We start from the raw sequence: 26,889 nt of genomic DNA on the forward strand, positions 1-26,889 counted from the left end.
CCCTCTCTCTCTCCCTCCCTCTCTCCCTCCCTCTCTCTCTCCCAACACAGCTGCTGGTTATTACCCGTTAGTGTGCAAGCTTCCTGCCAGCAGAAAGCCCAGACGCCCAAGGCGTAGCAGGTGCACGCTCGCGTTGCGGGGAGCAGCGATGGAAGACGTTAGCAGTGGTAGTTAGTGGCCCGAGGTAGACGGTGACTCGGATCCTCTAGGCGTGTTGGCCTGTGCTCCTGCAGTGCCCAGTGTTCTAAACAAGCCATGAAGGGTGGACTGCGAGCATGCATGAAGAGGCCCCATTATGAGTGCTCCTCTCAGAGGGCCACAGAAAGGACCCCCCCCCCCCCCCCCCTCTCGGGGAGGAGGAGGAGGGAAAATTCCCGTTTTGCCCGGGCAGTTTCTCTGTGTCTGTGGAGTGAAGCTGAAAAACAATGGAAGATTCCTTGGCTGCCTGAGCGCTGAGGTCCCGACGGCAGCTCTGGGAGAACACCAGGTGACCGACCGAGGAGCAGGAGCTCGCACAAGTGACACGCCATCCAATGGAGATGTGGCTTCAGGGGTCATGGATGGGCATGTGACACGCGCTGCCACACATTCTATGGTTAGCCTGTGCATGCTTGCGCTTTTAACGAAAGGCTGTCATGAAACACCTAGTATCACACGCTGATGTGTGATTCAGCTTTGACAGGTGACTCCCCCCCCAGGAGCGGAGAGAAGTGGTGTTGAAGCCGGGTGTGTGGTTCCTGAAGAGCAAAGCCTCCCCCCACCCCACCCCCACCTCAGTGAGCTATTCCTGTCTCCATCATGGAAGCTGTTGACGGGATTTGAGTAATCTCGCCATGAGTGGAGATTCGTTTGCCTGCCTGGGCCACCCAGATTAAAATGAAAGCTTCACTCGTGGAGTCAACTTAAGACAGCAGCTCACCCACCATCTCCTCATCTTCAGACGACTGAACCAACAGCATACATCGTATCGAAACTACACGACACTAAAGGCTTAGACGTGGTGATTAAAAAATCTTGATCATACCCAAGAGAGACGGTCCTTAGCTCCCTCAGTGACGAGTCTGCTGTTGTGAAGTCCCTCTCCAAAAAACTAAACAATGATATTTCAGTAAATGGTGAAACGGTAGCATGAGAAAAGGAGAAGAGCCCTCAACAGCACAGACTGAGGAAGATCAAGAGGAAGTGCCATTTAGCAGAGGTCAAAAACAAAAGACAATCAATGAGGCGCTCTGTGTACCCGATGCGTCCTCGGGCTGGCAGGAAGTCTGGCGGAACTGAACCCTGCCACGGATCACAACGCCACACTGCGTGCTCATAATCACAGGCTTCGGCCCCCAGAACTACCCACTGTACTAATGAGACATTGAAAATCGATAGCCTGTATCTGAGATGTGTTTAATGCAAGAGCAGACATGCTAATTGGAGGCACAGTGCCTTGGTCTGGGGGGGCCCTGAGATGGACCATAACTAACACGCTTTGGCACAAAACTTTGAGAGCGAGCACGCGGGGAGCAATAGTTCTAGATGTCTCAAGCTGTAGTGTTGAGGCGAGATAGAATAAGGGACTCCAGTCCAGGAAACCCAGGGCCTTCTACCTCAGACACAACGCTGCTTTCTGGCCAGCGCCATCACAGGGCTGCGAGGGACACGGCCAGCTGCCTCTTCACCTGCCACGTCCTGGCTGCTTGACAGGCCCACATTCCCAGGTTTGGCGAGTGAAAACAGCACCGGCGAGGCGCTGTAGCAGGAGAACCCTGAAGAACCCCCCCCCGACAGCACATCTCAAGCCCTCGCTGCTTTCCTTCTGACAGGAGCCGACTTTCCTCGCTTCTCCACCTCAGTGGAACCGTCAGTAAACACGTGAAGCATTTCGCTGTGCGAAGAGACACGGTAGCGGCAGCGAGCATCTCTGATCACAGGATTGACAGCGGAAGCCAGTCAGCCTCCCTTGTTTACATTGAAGGATTAGGATTACGCAACGGTGGCAATAATGGGTGACACCGCTGTAGGTAACAATAAGTCTGTCAGCATCTCATTCGATGCCATTTTCTCTCCTCTAAAACAGGAATGTGTCGAAAGTTTCTGAAATCTAACAGTATTCACTTAAGGGTGGCAAGGAAAAGTAAGGATCACATTGGGTCTAATTAGGGGGGATAATTTCCACTGGCTCTGCATGTGTGGATGATGAGGGTCTTCTGTGTACACATTACAATACTAACACTGCAATTACAGGGGAAGGACTCCACACCATTACCCCTAAATAGCCCCCCTGATGCTGTCAAATGTCAATAAAATCCCTTGAATTGACGCCTGACCTTTTCCGAGGCTCTGTGGACGATCCCCCAAATCGCTTAAACGCTTAATCATGGAGTCACAGAGCCAGAACACCTTCGGTTCGAGACCTACCGTTCAAGACACCAGAAAGAATGATAAAGAATCTGATTGGTTGGTCGGAAGGTCATCTGCTTGTGTGAAAACAAGCTATTTCATGGTGTATTAGACCACAGATTTAGATTAGGACTATAGTCAGTCCCCCCAACCCCACCCCCCTCCCTTCACTCAACCTAGAAAACAAGAAACCAGGTAATAAAAACTAGTCACGCAAAAACGTGACTGGTTCTGCCTTGACTCAAGCAGACATCCTTAGGTCATGTCCTAGATAAGAGAGCGGTTTGGACACGACAACCATCACGCATCACTCTCTCCCACGTCGACTGGCAGAGCCCTCGCAGGCACAGGACGGGCAACGGCGGTCAGACCTACTCACTTCTGCAGTGTTCTCATAGCCATGGTATGGCTGGGAGGACAGACAGGGTAGCTAATGGGAATCTAATAAGATGGTCTGACTCAGTCTAGGGGGCGGAACTGTAATGTGTCGGGCGGTCTGGGGAAGGCACCGTGTTCAGAGACTTGATAAGGGGGTAATAACCTCATCCATGTAGACAGGGGCACCCAAAAGACCAATGGCAGAAAGTCATTAGGAACCAGCAGGCGCGGGGAACGGACGGTAAATAGCACCTCTCTCCACAGCATCATAAAGACCCGGGCCTCATTCCAACTGCTCATTTCCCCAAGATTGCTTTCCTTGTTTGGAATTGATTACGGAGGAGCCCTGAGAGGCACGGCTGCTTATTAATAACAGGTGCGGCTGATTTCAACATCAGGGGGGAGGGGCGGATGGAAGAAATATATTCAGTATATCAAACATGACGCCAGCTGTGAGTATCATCATCATGATTCCCATTCCCCCGACCAGAGCTACATTAATGGACTGATGGTCATAAATGCAGGGTTACATAATTCACATAGTATACAGCTTGGTTCAAGGCACTCTTCATACTACACCTGCTTCAGTCAGAGACTCAACATCCCTGCAGTCAGACTCCATCACCAGCAGAAACAGAGCCGCTGAAATATCATCTGTAACCAAAACTATGGCCCTCATTTTGTACTTCTACCAAAATATCCATCAATGTTCTCCGTCACAGGTGGACTATGTAAGCTAGTTTGAAGTGCTTACCTGTGACTGTCAGTGAGGTTTTCGTTCCGTCACAGCTCCAGAACTCCAGATCACAAGGAATCTAAGCTTGCTCTAGAACCATCCTCTCCTACTCTGAGCTCAACTAAAGTTAAAAAGCTGCACCCTTTTACACTGTAGTGGGTAAAAGACAGTAAAAAAAAGCCTACAGGTGTACAAAGAGTACAGGTGACAAGGGAGTAGAACTCCAGAGGATATTGAGCGTGAGCGAGGTGGAGCTACCAGTGTGGGTGAGTGCAGTGGTACGAGCCAAGGTTCCGCAGACTGAGCATGCTCAGTTGGCCTGCCACGGGGCCAAAGCTTCTGCAGCTCCACCAATGTGGCCTAATTCTGATACAACCGATAAAACTGACGGTACGGCCGGCAAGAGTGTGTGTCTGAGGGTGTGTATGCGTGCGTGTGTGTGTGTGTCTGTGCGTGCGTGTGTGTATGCGTGTGTGTGTGTCTGTGTGTGTGTGTGTATGCGTCTGTGTGTGTGTGTATGCGTGTGTGTTCACCCTACTTGCTTCGGGGGGAATGTCCCTGTACTTACTGTAAGTCGCTCTGGATAAGAGCGTCTGCTAAATGACTAAATGTAAATGTAATGTAATGTAAATGTGTGTGTGTGTGTGCGTATGCGTGTGTGCGTGTGTGCGTGTGTGCGTGGGTGTGTGTGCAAAAATCCAATCTCTGCTCATCAGCAGCAGCCGTAAACAAATCCCTTTCCCCAGGCGACGGGCATTATTGATCTCTCTGTCATCAGAGGCCCATCTAGGGACAGTCGCAGCTATCGAGTCGCAACCACAACCAGAATCAAGAGATTCCAGAAAGTTCCGAGCCGCGGCCAGGGCCAGGGCCAGAGCTGGTTGCTGGCCTGGTGGTGAGGAGGAGTGGAGGAGAGAGGAGGGATGCTCCAGTTCCTCGGCCCCCGCAGGGCGGGGCTGGCCGTGGGGCTCCACACACACAGAGGGACGGCTGCACTGCCACGCTCTCACAGAAGGCTGACTGATGGAAGTAATGGCTTACTAACTGGGTCGACAGGGAGTGTGTGTGTGTGTGTGTGTGTGATTGAGAGAGAGAATGTATATGTGAGAGTGTATCATTGTTTGTGGGTCGACGGGGTGTGTGTGTGTGTGTGTTCTGCGTTAGGGTTGTATGAGCGGGAGTGTATGATTGTGGGTCGACAGGGTGTGTGTGTGAGTGTGTGAGAAAGCATTTGTGAGTGTATGATTGTTTGTGTGTGTGTGAGAGAGCGTATGCGAGTGTGTGTGTGTGTGTGTGTAATGTAGGGTAGATAGAGTGCAGTCCTGTGTGAGAGAGCGTATGCGAGTGTGTGTGTGTGTGTGTGTGTGTGTAATGTAGGGTAGATAGAGTGCAGTCCTGTGTGAGAGCCTACACAGAGGGGACCCTGAATGCAGTGCATGCTTGCCAACTACAGACCTAACCGGCACTGCAACAACGCTGCCATCTTGATAATACTAGATTTATTTGCCATTGAAGGGGAAATTGTGTGTGAAATGCTTCAATAGGCTCACAATTTGTTTTGTTTCATTTTTTGGTGGACACCGACAAAGCTGGCGCGAAATGAACAAACGGTGGTGATAAATAAACATGTCCTGTAGGTCTCCAGACTGAGCAGACTGTGCGCTGTGTGGCAACGAGCAAAACTGCAAACAGCCCATGCAGCCTGCCTCTTCAGACTCTGTTCTAGAAACCGGCTCAGACCAGTCTACTGTCAACAACATCTCAGTGATAATTGTCAACCTGACATTCTGGGTTGTCGTTCTCTGTACTCCCTGATGACAGAGTTTGGCAACAACATGTTACCTGTACAATGAAAAAGGAAGTGGACGAATGTAGAGGATGTTCCATCTCAGGAATCACAACATTCTAAACAACCGCCCTAAAGACTAGACCAGTATTCAACAGCCCTGCAGACTACAGACTAGACCAGTATTAAACAGCCCTGCAGACTACAGACTAGACCAGTATTAAACAGCCCTGCAGACTACAGACTAGACCAGTCTTCAACAGCCCTACAGACAAGACCAGTATTGGTTAAACTCTTGTAATCACTGATAATAGAGGGCTGGTAGCAACGGCTCAACATAGATCCTAAGTTGCAGTTGCAGTTGTACTGTATGTGCAATTATAAGGACGACAAGAAATCTGACAAACAAACTCCACCCTTCAGTCTTCCGATTTCCAAAGTGAAGCTAGATCCAGCGCCCCACATCCACATTTGATACCATGTCATACTCTGGCATCCTGTTGGATCCATATTTGAAATTGGGACAATCAATGCAGCTCTGGGACGAGGGGACGTGGAGAGAACCGCTGGGAAATTAGGGCAGTGCCCAGAGCAGAAATCCGAGACGCTGCTATGATTCAGCACGAGCCCCCTCTGGTCCAGTAGGCCTCCTATTGTCCTCCTCCATCACGTTTCACTCCCTCAACATCATCTCCGCATCCTACTGAGGCCCTCCGCTTTCTGGGTTTCCCCATAGCCTTGACCAGGATAAACAAACATCCTATTGATCAACAGACAGACTAGCTAGTTAGTTTGTGTCTCATCCCCCACACACAGGACCAAACACAAGCAGGAGAGCGATCTCCTTTCACGACCTCATGCTGTTACTTCACAGCACGTGGGCCTCTGTAAGACCAATCAATACACCATTATCCATGACTGGGAGGAAACTCTTCAGAGATGCCTTTATCTCTCCAGCACTTCCCTGCTGGGGGGGAGGGGGGGGGGGGGGGGGGGAAGAGGAGGGGGGGTGTCAGTGATTCAGCATCCGAGAAAGAGCATCACATAGAACCACTGGCAGCTTTCAGTTGAGGATCTCTTCAAATCTATTTCCCTCTCCGAGCTGACAGCTGTCTGCGTCCAGAGCCTGGGCAGGGAACAGCCGAGGGAGAGGCCACAGAACGGGAGCACGGATCTGACGTTATGAGGAGTAGCAGTGATGGACAGAAGTAAGGGCTGCCTGTTAAAAGTCCCTACATTTGACCAAGATCCTATTTGGTCTGGTTAAGCTTTCCATTCGGACTAATGATACAGCCAAACTACTCCAAACAGTGGCTTTTGCCAGAGACTATCCTTTCCAGAGCATGAGCAAGAGATACAAGAAATTAAAAAAACAGTCATACTCCCACAGATCTAGCCCACTCGGTTGAACATTAAAGTCACTCAGACAAATCAATGGCGTGTGGGCTTAAGTATTCATTCTCGAGGTCCTTCTTCTTCTTCTTCTGGTGTGGAGCAGGCAGCACACAAAGGCAACCCCAAGGAAGAGAAGGGAAAACAAGGGAGGATCAGTCAGTTATCAGCATGGAACCTGGTAACCCTGGAACCACTGAACTAGGATGGGTCTGCAGGGCATAAGGTGTGCTGTCGAATCACCAGCCGACAGGTATCACTGCATTAGGTTCCATCAGACTGATTTAGCAGGCGCAGGAAAGGAACACATGGGAAGGGGACTGCAGGTCTCTGTGTTTGCTTGTTCATTCGAAAGGAAAGGGGTGCAGTGGTCAGTTAAACAACAGCGCCCTCACCTGGTTGGTTGAGCCAGGTACACCGTGACACATTTACATTTTAGACATTTAGCAGACGCTCTTATCCAGAGCGACTTACAGTAAGTACAGGGACATTCCCCCCGAGGCAAGTCGGGTGAAGTGCCTTGCCCAAGGACACAACGTCATTTTGCATGGCCGGGAATCGAACTGGCAACCTTCAGATTACTAGCCCGACTCCCTAACCGCTCAACCACCTGACTCCCTGACACCACAGTGCAGCAGCACCAAACCGTACAGGACCTGGAGCAGGACTGCCCAACCCAGGGCTGGAGGAGTGCTAACATCCTGTTGGTGTTTGTTCCCAACCCTACTCAAGAACATCTGGTTCTGATAGGCGTGCGAGGAAGATTGTGGCAGACCCCTCCCACCCCTCCCTCCCTGTTCCAGCTACTCCCCTCTGGCAGAAGGCTGCGGTCCATCAGGACCAAAACCTCACGCCATAAGAACAGTTTCTTTCCATCTGCTACTGGCCTCTTCAACAAGGCCAAGGACTCCCATTGACATTCATTCACTTATTTAACTATTATAAGTCCATCTAATGGAAATTCAGTATGCATAAGCACTATGTTGACCATTCATGCTGCTCATTCTATTCTTATTTTTATATACATTTTATTTTATATTTAAATTGTTGTATTCTTAGATTGTTTAGTCCTTAGAAATAGTTAAACTTTTGTACTTTTACTTAATTTAAGATTCGTATATGTTTAGTGTTTTGCACCTCCCTGCCACAGTAAATTCCGTGTTTGTATAACATACATGGCGAATAAACCGGATTCTGATTCTGATATTCAGTTGGTTGACGAGCTGAATCGTGTTTAGAGTGAAAACCCACACGTTTTTGTATTTTTTTTTTTAGATCTTCAGGAGCTGCTGAGGTTGACAACCCTGGCCTAGAGATTTACAATAGTGCCTTCTCCAAAACGATGTTTGTCACTATTTGAAAGAAGAAAAAACAAGTATGCCTGTATGAGAACCGATGAACCTCCTCAGGAATCCTACTGGATTATCGCAAACACACAATGTACAGTAAGAGATATAACAAAAGGCAACAACAAGAAGTCAGAAAATACCATTCTTCAAGCAACCCCATGGAAGTGCATTGACAGCACTGATGGAATAATGGCAGAACACAGAACTGTGCTAGATACATAAATCTGGTTTGATTTAAGACTGCATGAAACGTTTGTCATATGTTTCTAGAACACAGGCTGGTGCTCTGCTGCCCTCTGTTGGTCGATCTCCTCCATTAAACTCGGAGAATGGGCAGGACCAATGTGATTGTGGCGTAAGGATCCATTTAGGCTGTGGACTTAATCTTGTTTGTTTGCTTCTCACATTCAGCTCTGCTACCTCTGCACGCCAAACAACTGGATGCGTTTCAAAACACAACATGAAAGAAATCATCTTGTGTCGATGACTCAAGGAATGCACACATAAAGATCTCCCACACAACAGTGGTGGGCTGGTTGTAACTATTCAATTCATTGTCATACAAGAGCAGTAACAGACGAATCAGAGGGCAGCAGCTGGAGTGAGGAAACAGCCCTGCTTTTGGGAGAGCTGCCAGGCTGAGATACACACACACTTGAAATGAGATCACTGCCTCTGCAGCACTCAGCTCAGAGACCCTGCGTATGTACTGAGAGGAGAGAGGAGAGGTGAGGAGGAGGTTCTCTCACACTAATTACTGACAGAGCAGAGAACTACGCTATGTAGAGCAGGGGTTCTCAAACTTTTTGGGGCCAGTGACCCCTTACTGGGGAGAAAATGTTCCAAGGACCCACCCCCATAATCATAACCCCCATTCAGCACACCCTTTGTGCTCTTAAATGGGCACAATATGCTTGTTTTATTGGTGCAAATGGTCCCCATCTGTAGACTATTGTATTTTTTTTTTTCATTTTGTAATGATACAGCACAATTTTACAACATTATAATTTATGGCAAATCATTTTGCTGACCCCCTGGCTATGGTTGGCGGACCCCTAGGGATCCCCACTTTGAGAACCACTGATGTAGAGGATCTCTCGGCACAGGCGCTGAACAGACACGCCCTCAGACTAAAGCAGGAAATATGCACATGTGCGCGCACACAGATTATGAAACACCTCAGCAATCATTATTATAGAAATGTATCAGAAAATGGCTGTACCAGTCTCTTTCTCTTAAAGTAACTGCTCTGTGCATCCTTTCCTGCTATTTCCTCTCCAGAAGGCATTATTAAAAGGAAGTTGCCACTACCTAATAAGAGAGTCCATGCCAAAATCCCCCTTGATCAAAGAATACATTCGATCCTGAAAAATGACTTCAATTAAATAAGACATGTTCAACCTCAAACTAATTCAGATCAAAGCCGCTTTCATCTTTCCATTGCATATGTTAGAGGAATAAAGGTTTCAGCAGGGCTGACACCCTCGCATGCATGGAGCGACCAAGGATGAGCTGGCAGCCGTGTAGAAAACACGTTAACGCACAAAGCTTCCTTTAGACATTGTTGCATCTCTCTCCTTCTCTCCCTCTCTCCCTCTCTCCTTCTCTCCTTCTCTCCTTCTCTCCTTCTCTCCTTCTCTCCTTCTCTCCTTCTCTTTCACTCGTTTTTTTTTCTTCATCGCTAACCATGAACATTTTCAACTTGAGCGAAAGATGCGAATAGGCGTGTTTGCATTGACTTTACATGTAATCTTGCCGCACGAAAATTCGCTTTGCGTTCGGTGTAAACATAGCATTAGTCTCACAAGGGCCTAACATTGCAGTTAAACATGCACACAAACAGCACCTGAAAAAAAACCTTCTGACGTCATATTTCTCTAAACACACCCCTTTGAATTGCACAGCCAACCATACTAAGAGGAAAACACAGCTCTGTTTGTGTAAGGTTCGTTGGCTTGCTGTAATGTAGCGCTCAAGTACTGCGCAAAAATACCTTCTCCAATGGCCACAACATTAATCTTGCACAGTCTGTTGGGAAACCTGTTGGCAAGGTGTTGCAATGAGACTGCCACACCTAGAACCAGTGGGAGAATAAAACAGACCAGCCAGTCCAATGCATTTCCTAATCCTCCCTCTGCTCCCTAGAGAGAGCTCCACACAGCAGAGTCCATTAGAGGCCAGCGTGGTGGGGTAATAGCTCGACACTAGCCGGCAGCCATTCCAGTTCCAGCCTAGCCAATCATCGAAGCTAATTCTGAAGCAAAGTCCAGACAGAGGGTGAACGGACTAGGACACTTCTGGGGAGAAGAGGGGGAGATAATTATTTAAAAAAATTACTGTAAAAAAAAAAAAGAAGGTCTCTTGAGATCGTAAGCCTCTACAGTTTGGGGGAGGGGGGCCAGTGCATGTGAGACTAGCGTGCCACTGCTAGCGTTTCAGTTGGGAGGGTAACAAATGCACGGTAGAGTAAGAGGAACCTGAACTCATGATTCTACGGGGGCACCGTGTGGCCTTTTCAACAGACACTGGGTGGAACAGATCTGGACACATGATTGTGACTCATCATTGTAAGTCCCATGCACTCAGTCACCTCCCTGACAGCACACACCAACAACTATTGTGTCACGAGAGCGGCTTTGGTTACTTTTGCGTTTGGGGGTCACCACTAAATGGAGCGTCTGCAGAAATCATTTGCACTTTAAAGAGCTCCAGTCAGGTGTGGAGTTCACGTTCTCATTACTGGAGCTTATGTAAGTCAACACGAAAACAATGACACAAACAAACAAACGCACATATGGCTGCAGCTGCTGCCTGGATGCTTGAGCATATCTATTAAGGTTTCAACCCTTCATCTCCCTCAGAGAGTGCGAAAGAGCGGTTATTTCTGTCCTCCGTGCGTCTTGCTAGCCTGTAAGGAGTTCCTCCTCAGGGCTCTGGGAATACTTCAACCTGGCAGAGAAGAGGCCGTGATGCATTTCATCAGTGGAGTGGATCCTTGCGTAAACAAAGACAAGCCGCCTTTCTCTCTCTCTTTCTCTCTCTTAGGGAGGAACTTGAAATCAGGGAAGGCAAACAAGACACTGGCTGACTGCGGTATAAAACCATGATCCGTGGCATATTTGTTTCTGAGGGCATTGTCCTGTCAGTCATTCAGACACCTCGTTGGGTAAAGCCAATTGGGAATCTGGCAGCCGGCCAGCTTACGTACTTTCAACCGGGGGAGTGGAACTTCAAGTGTACACATTTACACTGTCACACTGCATGACTAATGACACCGCCTCCTCCATAAATAAACAATGAAAACAAATGTTCTAAAAAGGCGAGCTGCAATCTTCCGGTCCATGTCTTGCTCCCAACTCCAAGCCTGAACTTCAGCTTTGGCTACAGATCTGGATCCCCAGATGAGACGGTGGATTGATGGGGTCCACGGTTGCCAGGGACGGTGGATTTATGGGGTCCACGGTTGCCAGGGGGAACCAAGTCCAACAAGACATCATCATCATTGGGTGAATTAACCAAATCGGCCAGCAGAGGTCCTACCATTATTCTACCAAAAGAAGTACATCTGCAGCACAAGTTATTCCAGTATCAATCAACCTAGAAATCCTTCGTATTCACTCCCATATCTAATAAAAGAAAGCCAAGCATAGATGGATCAAACACAAACTCCTGTACGGAACAGCATAACATGTGTGCGTGTGTGTGTTGGGGGGGGGAAGGAGAGGGGGGGGGGCACAGCCCTAGTGTGAAGAACAGCACTAGGGTGGGAGTGCTGCATTTACCCCAGCGTGAGTAGCACCTATATTTAAACCTGGTGTCTCGTGTTGCAGCAACATTCATCCCCGCCTGTGACACAGCATGCCAGGGATGGCGGAGGCCTCGCTGGACGGAGGAATCACAACAGAGTACAGGAGAGCCCGTTAAACGCTCTTATGAAGCCCTGTCCCTCCACCCCAACCCCCCCTCTCTCACCCCCACCCCCCCCTCTCTCACCCCACCCCCCCCTCTCTCACCCCACCCCCCTCTCTCACCCCCACCCCCCTCTCTCACCCCCACCCCCCTCTCTCACCCCCACCCCTCTCTCTCACCCCACCCCCCCCTCTCTCACCCCACCACCCCCTCTCTCACCCCCACCCCTCTCTCTCACCCCACCCCCCCCTCTCTCACCCCCACCCCTCTCTCTCACCCCCACCCCCTCTCTCACCCCCACCCCCCTCTCTCACCCCCACCCCTCTCTCTCACCCCCACCCCCCTCTCTCACCCCCACCCCCCTCTCTCACCCCCACCCCCCTCTCTCACCCCAACCCCCCTCTCTCACCCCCACCCCTACCCCTCTCTCTCACCCCAACCCCCCTCTCACCCCCACCCCCCTCTCTCACCCCCAACCCCCCTCTCACCCCCACCCCCCTCTCTCACCCCCAACCCCTCTCTCACCCCCAACCCCCCTCTCACCCCCACCCCCCTCTCTCACCCCCAACCCCTCTCTCACCCCCACCCCCCTCTCACCCCCACCCCCCTCTCTCACCCCCACCCCCCTCTCTCACCCCAACCCCCCTCTCTCACCCCCACCCCTACCCCTCTCTCTCACCCCAACCCCCCTCTCACCCCCACCCCCCTCTCTCACCCCCAACCCCTCTCTCACCCCCACCCCCTCTCTCACCCTGCCACTAAAACTAGCAGGAAGCTGCAGGGAGCTGTGCAGGGAAACTAATGCTCCATCAGAACAACTTTTTTTCTTCTTCCGCAAGTCCATAAAAAAACACCCCCTTGGCTGTGTTTGTTTAGGGGGCCCAGGCTCGATGCCCATCCCCTTCCAGTGCAACAGGCAGGCAGGCTATCTATAGCACCCAACGAGAGGGAGCATAGGAGGGTTTTTGGGCAGTACTGTCCGCGTTGTCGACTATCCGGGAGTCAGCTGACCTACGACAGACGGACAGCGCTCTAGGGAGTGGAGAAGCCAGCCAGTCTTGAGAGCTCACTGATTACCAGAGCTGTTGGTTATCCCGTCAGCGTGTGAGACAATGTGATACGATAGTCAGTCGACTGCACAGCAGGTGTTTGTTGAGGCTGTTGGCAGTGGTCTCCCAGGAAAAAAAGGGTGGGCACACACATAGGAAGTTCGCCGTGGAGAATGTAGTTGTGGGTCTGTGGGAGACAGGGGAGTGGGTGGGAGCTAGTGGAACAGCAGCATCGCTGGTGAGTGAAGTGCTAAATGCAATACATTATCCAATCACTGCAACTGTCTCGAGATCCCTCTGCATCCTGTCTTAGACACAAAACACCCAGCGGGACAAGAGGCTGGCTTGGCAGGGATACAATTACAATAATGCCATGCAATTTGCATGCACCTGTTCTAAAAGGTTGTTCTCGTCTCGTGAGAGTTTTGACGAGGCCGGTGAAACCCTGGAGCGTACGAAGCGTAGGAACGGCTTCGGGAAGGAAGAGCTGAGCTGCTGTCCGCTCGGAAACAACCGGAAACCATCAGCAGCATCGCTGGTCTTCTCCAGATGTCTAATAACAATCAACGAAAGCTCCAGGCTCAGGGTGGGACATTAATCTCTCTCTGACTGGTGCTAAATTGAAAACTTGGCAGCAAGCAGCACATCAATGCTGCCCAGCCTCATCTTCCAGTCCCCTGTACGATGGTGGGAGAGGAGGTAAAGTGCTGCTTAGCCTCCTTCTCTAAACAGGTCTCCTTTATGGTTCGAGATGGATGTCGCGCAGCTAGGAAAGACAGAGGGACTCTGCCATGGCCTGTTTATGCTGGCAGGGTGAAATTGTAACAATTTGTTTTTCGAAAAGAGAAATCGTGTTCCAAGCACTGGCTGGACTTTTTCTTTTTTTACATGGCGCTCGGAGAGCTCCCACAGCTGCTCCTGGTGTGAGCAGAGACACAGCCTCCCAGAGTCCCAACCTCCCAGAGCCCCAGCCTCCCAGAGCCCCTGAATCAACACATACAATCTGGGCAACAACTGGACCGAACTGTGCTCACCGGAGGGGAGACAGAGAGAGAGACAGAGAGAGAGACAGAGAGACAGAGAGAGAGACAGAGAGACAGAGAGAGAGACAGAGAGACAGAGAGAGAGAGAGAGAGAGAGAGAGAGAGAGAGCTGTTTGTATGGGCACAATACTCTTTTAAACAGCTTATCACACATCCTTGTTTAGAAGGATAAAAACTTGGCTTGAGTCACAGGGACAAGATAATGGATTTCACAAAGGAGCAACAGGTTGGGTTTTCATCCTACTTAGCATGTGTGCAGTGCAGGTAGCTGGTGGGGACTCAAAGGGAAAGTAAATTAGCCATCAGAGCAACGAGGAAAGCTAATGTGGGTATGTGTACGTGAGCGAGTGTGTGTTTCTCTCACTAAACTCTTACAAATTCGCCTACGCGACGTAGTCTGGGGTGCAGAATAGAATGAAGCCGCTGACACTACAGTCTACAGTGATAACAGATTGATATGGCTCAGTAAAGAACCTCGATACAGACACAATCCCATTTCCAACAAGCCAGCCCTGTCCCTTGGACTCAACCTGGCCCATGATCAGCAAAGGCCAGCTCATAGCAGATGATCAAAACTGGGATTAAGCCTTACTATAAGCTCAACTGCTCTGAGCTTCGAATCAAAGACATCGCACTGCTAAGAGGCTTTGAAGCCAAAGTATTATTCCACGACCGAACCCTTGAGGAAGAACATTCATTCACCACTCAGAGGGGCTCAGCTATATAGTCTGTGGCTACAGAGGATTCCTGTCCGAGAGCCAGTGCATCTATCCAGCTGAAGCTGAAACTGAGCGAGACAAAGTGACTAGGTCTTGTGAAACAGGGTCTGGCCCTAGCCCAGGGCTCCCCGGTCTCTGCCAGGTCTGGGCTGAGATCTAACACCAACGGTGAGAGAATCTGTCACCACGCACAGAGGAAAACCACACTGGGGACCCTCTCTTTGCACCAGGATGGGGCAGGGGGAGTGGGCTTGAAGACTAGGCCCCTGTTTGCATGGTACCCATGTGCGCATGTCGATTTCCCACCTTTACATATCAAACAGAAGTTGGTTGGTCGGTGGTTTTGAAGCCATGCTGGCCAAAGCACCGTCCATGAACGAGCGGTTTCTAAATAACAATATCAGTTGGAATAAGATCAACAGTGAATCCGATGAAATATCATCAGAGAAGCAAACAGAATTCTAGCGTGGCATGACTCGGGCCAGCTTTCGCATTGAGAAAAGGCCTTAATCAGCACCTGGGGCAGTCATAGACATGAAAATCTCCCTAGTCCTTGACTCTCTCACACACACACACACACACACACACACACACACACACACACAGCTCGCCAGATGGCAGAGACCCCACAGAGACCGCAATGCATGAGAGCGGTCGGAGCAGCTCAAAGCTGACTGACTGTTGCCTGCGGCAACGGGACTCAAGGGGACTCCAGAGTCGTGGAGCCAGAGACAGACATGACGAACAGCCAATCCAGATATGCTGGTTTCCCCTCCCAAATCTCATTACACGCACACACACACAAAGATCCTCAACAGGAGTGGCCGGGTGAGTCAGCGACACAACTGTCAGCCTCTCCCTTGAGCAGGGAGTAAACACTCCCCTCAGCGCCTGTGGAGTCTGACTGCAGCAGAACCAGAGTCCCCTGCAAGCCATAACAGGAACGATGGGGAACCTTGTGCATCAACAAAGCTACCCTCTCACTGAGTGGCCTGTTAGAACAGCCTGAACGAGGAACCCCTTGGGCCCACGCTTCTCTTTTTGTTTCACGCATTCCCTTCACGGCTCGAGCCTAGTTTCCCGCTTGGGTTTTCCCAGATAACTCTGTCTGATCGATACGAACGCTATGCTCTGACAGAGTCATCCTCCTGGGAGAGAGAGCTATTCAAAGTTCAAAGGCTGCCTCAGACACTGAGATGTGTGGGTTGGGACTGTGTGTGTGTGTGTGTGTGTGTATGTGTGTGTGTGTGCGTGCGTAGGGGGACAGAGCAGGAACTCCCTCCCTGATGAATCCGGCCACCTTGCCCCCCTGCCGTTCTCTCTCTCTGTGTGCAGCCAGGTAGACTCAGAGCCCCATTAGCTGAGTACCAAACGCTCCCCTCTGACTGAAGTGAGATCAGTGGGGAGCCATTCCAGGGCTTGTCTGCCGGGCAGGCTAGCTTGCGAGCTGATTCACTTGAGCAGAGCATCACTCATCAAAATGAAACAAATCCACAAGCGTTCCGCGTCTGTGACACGCTGTTCCATCCTGCAGATCTGATAACGGCACGCCTCGCTTTTATAGACGCCTTAGAAGCTCCAGCTCCGGCCCGTGGGCGTGGAGCCGCAGCTCCAAAGAGAGGGTTGAGGTTGGGGAGGGCCGTGTGACGCAACAGATCCAGTAAGACTTCCCCCAAACTCCTCCTACTCTAGACGGATGATGATTCTCTCTGTTTCAAGCGAGAAGCGTGAGTGGAGCTGCAGATGTGCCTAAGCAGACAGACTGGAGGTTCCTTCTCCAGTCAGGACACAGTTTGTGACCCAGTCGCTAGCCTAACCCTTAAAATAACTACAAGGCAGCAGACCTACATGATTTTTTGTGGGACGTAATAGGTTTTCATTGGGTAAATACAAGCCACAACATTGAGCAATTACTGTTATCATTACTGTAGAACCAAGGAGCATAATAGAAAGATAGGTTTTCTTGGAAAGCAGCGGTATCAATTATTGATCCACTGGTAAAACGTCTGTGATGATGAGTCGTGCTTGTCATGTCCTGCAGTCAGGAGAGTTCGCTAATCTTTTTAAAGCACAGCATCAGCTACAGCCCAAACATACAGGAACACGCTGGGGAGACTTTTGTAAAATATTGGCCAGATTTCAGTTGACATGCTTTCCTCTGTTCTGTGGGATGAATAATGCAGCAGGAGGAATGAAGCAGCCTAATGAATATGGTGGTGGCAGAGCCGACTAGCTAGTCAAATATTTATGTTTCATATTGGAGTTTACAGAGGAGGGCTGTGCTGTTCCACCATGTCCTCAAAGAACATTGACTTTGATGGAGGTCCTGTGGGGGAAAAACTTTTCCCCGAATTAAGAGGTAGTCAGGTAGGGAGTCAGGTGGCTGAGCGGTGAGGGAATCGGGCTAGTAATCAGAAGGTTGCCAGTTCGATTCCCGGCCGTGCCAAATGACGTTGTGTCCTTGGGCAAGAAACTTCACCCTACTTGCCTCGGGGGGAATGTCCCTGTACTAACTAAGTCGCTCTGGATAAGAGCGTCTGCTAAATGACTAAGTGTAAATGTAAGAGGTAGGGTCGGACACACCAAGCACAGTCAAGCACAGTCCGAAAACAGTCTCAACAACAGTCCAGAAAACCCTATGAAGCCTGAAAGAAACATAGGGAGTGAAGAGACATGCGATAGTAGAAGTATGGAGCTATTTCAGTGCCAGCACAAACTGAATCAGCATTTAACAGTTTTGAATTAGAAATGTTCAAACTGAATAACCAACTGTTTTTCTCAATTATAAATAGCATTTCACAGACTGAAATTGAATCTTTGAAACTTAAATCATTAGGGGAAGACCACGACAATGATACTCTCTGTAGGCAACCACCCTATGTTTTGCGAACCTCCTTAAACTGATACTGATTATCTACCCTCCTGTTCTCATGATAGGTCAACATCCATCTCCACAGACCAATGGACCTCCAATCTACAGGATACTGCAATAAACGGGCAAACTATATGCATCAATACATTCACATGCAAAGGTCAACACCAATACATAACTACAGTGTTTCCCCTACCATTATATTAGGGGGGCGCCCAACGCCCCCCCCACCCCCCACCCCCCCTGGAAGGTCAAGTTAATTTAGAACATTTATGTAGCGCCAGATCACAAAGTAAGTCATTTAAGGTTACCTTTCCTATAAAACAGGTCTAAAGCTTGCTATTTTATTAAACAAACTAAATGGCCTAATGTTATTTATCTTATTTACACGACGGCATGTCATTTCTGTTTCTACATGGTCGCCCCCCCCTCAAAGCTGTAAACGTAGGGGAAACACTGAACTACAACATAACATTTTACAGACCACACACTGTAAACTCTTCCTTGTGGGCTTCAGAAAGAGTAACATCCACTCACTCTGGTCATGCCCACTCATAGACTCGCGGCCGGAGGTCCTCAACATGCCTCCCTGACAGCCCCTCCAGTGCTCGGCTAGGAGATCTGCCCACTATCCAAATATCTTTGACACACAAACCCTTTCTCCTCATATCCTTAGCAACTGCAAAAAGGTTACTCTTTTTAGCTGGAAAGACAGAACCAAAATATGATTAACCTGGCCCTGGCTCAACCTACTCATCGAACGCTCAAACCTGGAAAAACTCACAGCCACAGCACAGCTAAGGCTTTATGTTATCAAACATTTGTACACATTAACCCACAAATACTATAACAGTCCCTCGTTACAATCAATCTGAGTTTGAACTGAGAAGTACTCATCCGATAAGAGCCAATAACAGTTACATTAGATTTCAACCCATTTGATTCCATTTAAATCTGTAACATTTAACATACAATATTTAGTTTTAACATTTCAAATTACAAACTATTAAATGCAGATTCCCTTTGTGCTGGCATCAAAATAGCTCCATAAAAAAAGTCTACAGGCCTAATCGCTGTAAACAACTCTTATGGGCACAAAATGGACCCTCATCATTTGATTGGGGTTCAACATTCATCCAAGATATTTTATCTTGCATCGCCACAACAGTCAAGCCACTAGACACCACTGAGCAGATACACACCATCGGAAGGCTCATTCCAAGTGCTCAAAGACCCTTCACACATCGGTCACAGAGGACAGAGCTCATTAGTGTCCATTTATACGCTGACACATCATTGCTTCAATGTTGAGTTTAGCCAATTTCTCGTCTTTCCCTCTACTTGAACCTCAACCCAAATAGGGATTAGGTTAAATATGGGATTATGTGCCCCTTGGATTAATGAAATCTGTCAGATGGTTTGGCACCCTGTCTCGACAACAGACATGAGTTTGCAAAAGAAGTAGGTCTAGGCCTCGTCACTGCCCTGGCTGTGGGTCCCGTGCCAACATTAATTTGAACTGCAACGTTGCACCCAAAAAGAAAATGTTGCTTTCATAGCATTGTTGACTGAATTATTTGTAGGCCTTTACTGTAGAACAGCTAGGTTATACATTTATAATGAGGAACTTAATGACTTTGGCTTTCCTATTGCACATAAATCAACAGAAATGTCGTACATAACCAACATAAAGACCTGGCCACTCACTGCAAATATAAATGAGATGGGATGCCATAATTAAAGGCAATTAAATGAATGAATGAATAACATTGAGAGAGTAGAAGTTTAACATCTCTCAATCCATCTCTCAACAGCGCTATTTAGATTTCTGTACCTAAACCTGCCACACTAAAACCTATGACACACCGTACTTTGCCAGCATAAAATAAGGGAATTAGAAGATCACTGTAGTCTCTATCAAAAGGAGCCTCTGTTTCGAGTCATTGATCCCAGGATAGATCCATACAGCTGACTGGGTGTCCAATAAGCGATTTGCCTCCCTCTACAATCTCAGTACAGGGCTGTAAAACAGACGAGTTAAGCTGGAGGAGAAACACCGATTCTCTGATATGTGGATTATCCCATTAGCTCTTGGCAGAGCAGCAAGGCTTTGGGATTCAGTCCTTCGTTTTAGGACCTGTTCTTCCAGCTCAACTAGGAGATCCTTGGTGAGCTGAATACTTTCAAGGGGCCCAGAGAGACGACACTGGCAGAGGACTGGAGCTTGGGAGTGCAGTAGTTGCAGCAATGCGCTCCATTGACCACCTCATCCCTCTGCCGAGCTCAGGATGATGATGAGAGGCTATTGTGGCCACCGAAGAGAGGGCCTTCCACTGTGACAGGCAGGGGAAGTGAGGGAGGCACAGTGACCAAAACAGGCTTCATTTCACTAACTCTACAGCATGCTGCTTGTAGGAGCACAACTGATTTAAAAGAATACAAGAGTAAAAGTAGCTCTTCTCTTTGAAATGGTAGATAACAACCGTCTCTCCTCTGACTCTCTCCTTGCATACAAAGGTCTACTGACAGAACACATGATCAAGAACTGTGCCACCCTCAATAGTGGCAGTGCTGAACACAACAACCAACAGCCAAACTCCTAGTTCACAGCTTAACACCTCCTGACTATGTGATTTACTCCCTGCTGGCAGAGAGCTAGCTGGCAGTTGAAACTATGCTCTTCAAAACAAAGAGGTTTAGGCCATGCTGGCACGATTCTGCAAGCAAACGACCCAGAACCTCGGTTATTCTGCAGCTCAGTCGGGCGAAAATGATCTGATTAACATCTGCAGTGACCTTTACTGATTCAAAGCCCACAATGACATCAACAAATCAAATCTCCCAAGCTCCAAGCCCCCACATCACACTGACAACCTGTGGCCTACCTCGCTACGACTCTCTCACAGCCCACAAATGGATAGAGACGACATCAGCAAGAACTGCTGCTCAGTGCTCACCATGTGGCCGGCCGAGCAACCAAGCCGCAAAACAAGTCTCTCATTCAGCAAATCTCTCACGCCGACATACTCCAGCAGACTAGATAAGTATGTTTAATAGATTCCATACTTATTAGGGCAAGGCTTGTTCCCTATCAGACTGAGTCTGAGTTCAAAAGTTTCACAACAAACCTCAAATGCATGACAATGCACTGTGTCAAGTGTACCTTTTTCTGAAAATCGCCACCAAATTCTGACGGAGACCATCCTCATGTCATTCAGAATTTGGTTGGTGATTTTTTACTGGAATATCAGATTACTGCCTCTCTGTTCTACTGTTTGGCAGTATGCCACAAGGCTCCTCGAATTCATGAGGAAAGATTGCCTTGTTAACACAGAGAGGAGTGAGGATCGGAGGAAATGTGACTACTCTCCAGCATTCCTGTTCTCTTTACACTCTCTCTCTTCCTCTTTAAAAAAAAATGGAAGCTGCAGTGTATTCATGCAGAGTAGAGCATGTGCCAACACACAAAGGCTCACTCATGTGTCTGACACATTTCACTTTTGAGAGGCAACAAGGCAGGGCATTGCATCTACATGGATGTGACACATTCTGAGCAGTAGCTAGCTGTAGATGGATCACATGATGGTCTCTGATTACGCACACTCCTGTCATGAAGCCAATGGAATGAAACGTTAAGACATGGTGACCTCAGCTAACCTCTTCGGTGAACATCACATCGTAAATAGAATTCTCGAATATAGTTGAGAAGGGTGGGAGTTAAATTTGAGGAATAGAAAGTGTCTTTCCCTGAGCTAGTGGAACACATGACTGTTTTACTCCCACAAACACAAATGCAAAAACGGTTTCAAGTTATCAGCATATATACATACACACCAGCACAATCATGGTCAAAATGTGAATTATGTTTATGTTTGAAACTGAGACCAACTGACACTTTGCTCACCGTCTGTATCTGTATAAAGACTAATCATTAACCATGCTGACACTATATGCAAACAAAGGAGTAAAGCTCACAGGACAGTCATTTTCTAAACATGTTATTTTCTTTCAAAATCAGCACCGCAAAGAAAGGGTTGGGCTTTGTGTTTCATACAAAAGTTGTGAACATCAGAGGCAATAGAAGATGTGGCATTCAGACATGACACTACACAACATCTCTGTTATCATCCGTGTGACAAGTATGACTTACAAAGCAGGCCAAACCAAGCATTAATCAAGATAATGATAAAGACATGTTGAAGCAGGATGGCTGCAAAATTCTGACTCACTTGATGAAACATCGTGCTCCCTCGAAAGTATATCCTTCTTCCCAACCAGTCGGTAGATCTGATGAGGAAACAGATTAAACAACAGACTAAACAGGGTTGATTGGTATGCTAATGAATGACATTATAACAGCCTTCAGGGTGGTGGGTGTCGCGGTGCTGGGACCAACCATGCACACGGCCGCAACGCCATTTGGTCAGAGTGCGAGCACCTTAGGCTACCTAACAGACTTCAAGCGATACAGTCACAAGTGACAAAACGATAGCTAGTTAGCTAGCAAGATAGGTGGCCACTGGTTAATGAGTGCTACACACAGTAAAATTGACATTATTTATGAACATCTAATTGATGTGTATATGTTTGCTATTTGATTCAGTACAGTGTTCGCCCATAGTAGGTTAATTTAGTGGTGACTAGTAAGTTCGTATGTAGCTAGACTAGCTTGTCTAACCGCGTATCAGCAGCAGCTGTCGCTGCTGGAAAAATGTCAATCAATTACACACTGGCTTTGCTGCGTTACCTTGCTAGCAGGGCAGCGAGGTGTTTAGCTAACGATATTAGTTACCGAGAGGGTTGTCAAGTTCGAAATTTGAATTGTCTCATTTATTGTCTGAAGGGAGTATTGTTAATCGTATTTCCTTTTTTTACCTAACGCAGTGGACGAGTGTGTAGGTGGCCAGGTCAGGTAGTTAAGGCTAGCTAACGATACTGTTAGTGCTAACTGTAGTGCCAAATGTAGGGTGACCAAATTAACCGTCCAACGACTCTCTGGCACCAGTGGTGTGGGCAGTGGGCACCACCACGCTCAAGAAGAACAAATCGTTACAGATTTTCGCAGTACGCGAACCAAAACCAACACATCAAAGTAAGCAGTAGCAAAACAGAAACAGAGCGAGTTTCTTTGAGAGTATGTCGTTGGAAACACAGCATTGGCGTGTACAACATCAGATAATCTTAAAAGAAACTTCTCCACAAATGAAGTCGGAATACCTGGAGTTTTTCTGTGCCCGGTTATTACTGCCTCGCCACTTACTGGATGCAACCAGGTTGTACTCTTCGCTTCTTCGCTGTTGGTGAGAAATGGAAAGAGTGAAAACCCGTTGTAAGCTGTGCCTAAAAGAGTTACAATCATACATTAAGCCCGATAATAAAATCCAGTATGTCTTTACTTGATGAAGAAGACACGTCCATCCCGAGTAACCCCATAACTCCAAGAAGAAGGGAGACAAGAGATCCACTCGGGGTGTAGATCCGCCGCCATGTCTGGCAATACTAGTACTACAGCATTGAATAGCGCGTCTCCGCTAGAGCCGCTCGTACACCGAAACCTTGGCAACGGGCGAGTAGCTGTAAGGCTAAAAAAGTGAATCACTGGAGGTGCGGGCCTTTTTAAAATACTCATTAATGTCCTATGCATTTCCCCATATATAATCCGACATTTTACATTGGCAATAGTTGCAGTTGTAAAATGCATGTTTTACCAAATGAAATGGACTAGGATTGTGAGAAACAGATCATGCACGATACATTTTCCTTTACTAGACTAATACTGTTGCACACAACAGACAAAAAGAGTCACATGAAGCCTAATTAGATTCCTTTGCAAAAAGGAAGATTATATAGCACACCCTGCCTTGCTGCTACACTTTAATTAATATTTCTAAATGTGCCCTTAACTTCCGATAAATAAACTCCTCTTCTCATGGCATTGCTGTGCAGTCGGCAGTGTCAGCTCTTTACACCACACAAAGAGAGGTCACCAAACACCTCGGTAGTTATGCCTGGCTTGTTTGTTGGCTTTGCGCGGTATTGTGCTTAAGACTGTACAGTTTTCGCAGACAGGGCTTGTGATTGGTCACTGAGTGAGCGCCTCTACTCGGGTCAGGCACAGGCAGGCGTTGCTCATGGATAGGGAATCAACAAAGAAAAAAAGATCCATTACTTTACCTGGTCACATTTCTAACATTGAGCCCATTGTATGCTCTCCCGTGGTGATGCCGTCAGGGAAGTGACCTGTGACTAGAGCCTTGTTACAGAGAGTTGCTTGTTCTGCTCAAAACCAACAGAGCAGCAGCATGGACGGTTGTTTAAAGAATTTCTGAAACAAACACAAAACAGTGGTCGGTGAGGAGAATTCTCTGCTGTAGTGAACGACAAGAATGCCAAACAAATTAAAACCAAAGTTGTTGGTGTAACCTTCCCATCGGCCCTGTATTGATTGAGAATGGAGAGAGAAACAGACAGACAGAGAGAGAGAGAGAGAGAGAGAGAGAGAGAGCAGTAGTGGTGCAGCAGGATGCCAGGCCCAATACAAATAGCAGTAATGTGTCTCAAGGAGACCCATCACTCTCTAAGTTTGCCTCAGTTCATCCACTTTTTCTCCCTAACTCGATGTGACTTGAATTTTCCTTACCTTTAAACTGACAATAACAAAATAAATAATAAATAAGATACCTCTATGAAGAGTTTTAAGACTATCTCCCATTTTAAGAATAGCCGTCCTCATCATTTTTCCTACTCTGCGTTTTTTGACCAAGGTCAATAAGGTATGAATTTGCTTTGTCAAAGCCTGATACCGATTGGTCTATACCCACAGGGTCTGAAGGTGAGGTAGTGTCTCGCCGAGGAGGAACGAAGATACCCTGTTTCCTTTTCCAGGGAAAAGGCTCAGTTTCAGCTTGAGAGAGGCTGGACGTTTTTAGTCGAGCAGTCCAGTAAAAGAAAAAAAGAGGATGAGGAAAAAATGATGGAATCATATTTGACTTTCGACAAACTTTAGCCAGCAAAAAATTTGATCAAGATCATTTCAGTGGGGATCAGTAAGGGGTCAGACAGCTGAGCGGTTAGGGAATCGGGCTATTAATCAGAAGGTTGCCGGTTCGATTCCTGGCCGTGCAATTATGTTGTGTCCTTGGGCAAGGCACTTCACCCTACTTGCCTCGGGGAGAATGTCCCTGTACTTATTGTAAGTCGCTCTGGATGAGAGCGTCTGCTAAAATGACTAAATGTAAATTTCGTTCACTTGCGAATTCAGTGGTAATTGAGGCATTGTTGCTTGAAAGCTCAGGAAACTGAAGGTTTGAACCTGAAGGTTTGAACATGCATAAGGAACGGAGCAGACCGTTACGTTTCCACTACAAAAGTCTGTAAGATTAAGCTGGGTATCCCGGTTGATTCCAAAGTTCAAGCTGTCTTGGTATTGTTAAGAGTAGTGCAGTATACCGCTTGCTGTTCATGGTCTGTCCATATTGACACAAATGACAGTCCATTGCACAGGGGCTATTGAATCCTTTTTCTTTTACAGCCACAGGCATTTCTTTAGTGAAGTCCACCGTTGCCTAGATCCTGCTAGGGGTGAATCATGTGTGTTCGGCCCTGCTTACATATCAACCCAAAGAAGTCTCGTTCCTCTGAACGCCCTCATATCCTGAGGGCCTCATCACATTTCTGCAGCTTGTCACATCTGTCTCTGCTGAGGCTTATTTGAAATATTTGTTGTTTTAGCTACTGTCCTAATTAACATGGAGGTGGGGAATCCACTGTCACCTGGTATTCTCCCAGGGAAAAAGAGACAAATTAAAGTGAGCTATCTTTAGAGATGCGTTATGTTTCCCATAGTGGTTGACAAGACTAAGATGATACCCATTGTCGTTGGTTGTGGGATACCAGAAAATGAGTCACAATAAATACGTTCAGCACAGAGATTTTATCCTGAATTAGCAGATGAGGATGACATTGTCTCCAATTACAGTACATTACTCTCAAAAACCCTCCCCCTACAGAAACTAATAGGAGGAAAAGAAAAACAAATAAACATGGAAACAACCATACCAGACCACAGGAGCAAATGAGTCCTCGGCCCCCATGGAACTGTCCCATCTGTTTATCCCCTCTCTTGGCAGGCTACTGGGTTGAGTGGACTGACTCCCCCTAAAATGTCACTCTGGCCTTAAAAGTTAGCTAACTGTTTTTTAACATTTCATGCTAAATGAGCTGTGGAACTGCCTTAGAGATCCACAAATGTGCAGATTTATTCTAACTACAGCCCCTCTGATATGGTTGCTTTGTTGTTGAAGGAGAGGACTGTGAGCAGAGAGGCTTGTGGAATTGTTACGAAAAAAAACAGTGTTTTGTAAGCAGAGCAATTTGAAGACAATCATATTTCTCTCTCGGTTCAAAATATCCGAGAGAGAAGAAATAATTAAGAACTCACAGCATTGTGTCTGGCTGATACTGTGCTTTGAGGTCTTACGTAATTGCTCCAGAATTGTAAAAAAAAGAAAGAAAAAATAAGAGGTTCTTTTCAACATCTCAGGCCAGACTTGAGGCGTCAACATGTAATTAATGGATGTGTATATCAAGCAGCTGTTTGAGCGCCTTTGTTCTGTTGCCTGCCCTGCAGTCGTCATCCTCAGTGACTGGTCTCCAAGCTCTGAGGTTGCTGATTGACCACTTGGTCCTTAGTCTGGGTCCTCAGTGTCTCAGGCAGGATCACAGGCAACCCTGACATAATGGCTTGTTTTCATCTGTGCTAGTTGTTGTGCAAGACCAACTATTTGTCCTCAAATTGGGGAGATGTTATCCCAGCTCTACACTGCGCCTGTGCATAGGTTGTTATGGTACCCGTGGTACAATGGGTTGGAATGTAGTAAATATAACAGCCCACTAGCTTGTGTGGCTCACTGTATAGTCAGAGTTCACACTGTCTGTTCCTCTGAACTGAATGTGCTCTACTCTTTCTCTCCTATTTCAGAGTATCATTTTACAGGCATCTATTACCCACAAGCCAGTGCTGCTATTAGGGTCAGTCAAATCAGCAGGCGCTGGTGACACTGAGTGGTACTGATGGAAACAGTGGCATCATGTTGGCTTAGATGACGGTAGCAGTAGTAGTTTGGAAGATGTGTGCTGAAGGTTATTCAATTGTTAGATCGTTTGGTGGAATCAGTTGTCAAGTCAGTTAATAGTTCCCAATTTAATTCTTGGCTTTTACCAAATCTGCTGTCATGTCTCCATGTCCATGTCTCCTTTTAAGGACTGT

The 26,889-nt window shown here is 47.6% G+C and overlaps 1 protein-coding gene across 10 annotated transcripts in view; it reads right to left on the reverse strand.

The window, feature by feature from the left end:
- The window catches only part of LOC136941953 (pleckstrin homology domain-containing family A member 5-like), a 70,657-nt gene extending 47,548 nt beyond the window's left edge, over positions 1 to 23,109 (reverse strand). For all 10 annotated transcript variants that reach the window (XM_067234646.1, XM_067234647.1, XM_067234645.1 and 7 more), the window contains exons 1-3: positions 23,018 to 23,109; positions 22,839 to 22,915; positions 21,851 to 21,908 (exon numbers count right to left, since the gene is read on the reverse strand). In XM_067234646.1, the coding sequence (XP_067090747.1) occupies positions 21,851 to 21,908; positions 22,839 to 22,915; positions 23,018 to 23,109 (227 nt within the window). The remainder of the gene's footprint in view (positions 1 to 21,850; positions 21,909 to 22,838; positions 22,916 to 23,017) is intronic.
- Positions 23,110 to 26,889: the final 3,780 nt, after the last annotated feature.

Source organism: Osmerus mordax, chromosome 4, assembly GCF_038355195.1.
Source record: "Osmerus mordax isolate fOsmMor3 chromosome 4, fOsmMor3.pri, whole genome shotgun sequence".
Taxonomy (NCBI): domain Eukaryota; kingdom Metazoa; phylum Chordata; class Actinopteri; order Osmeriformes; family Osmeridae; genus Osmerus; species Osmerus mordax.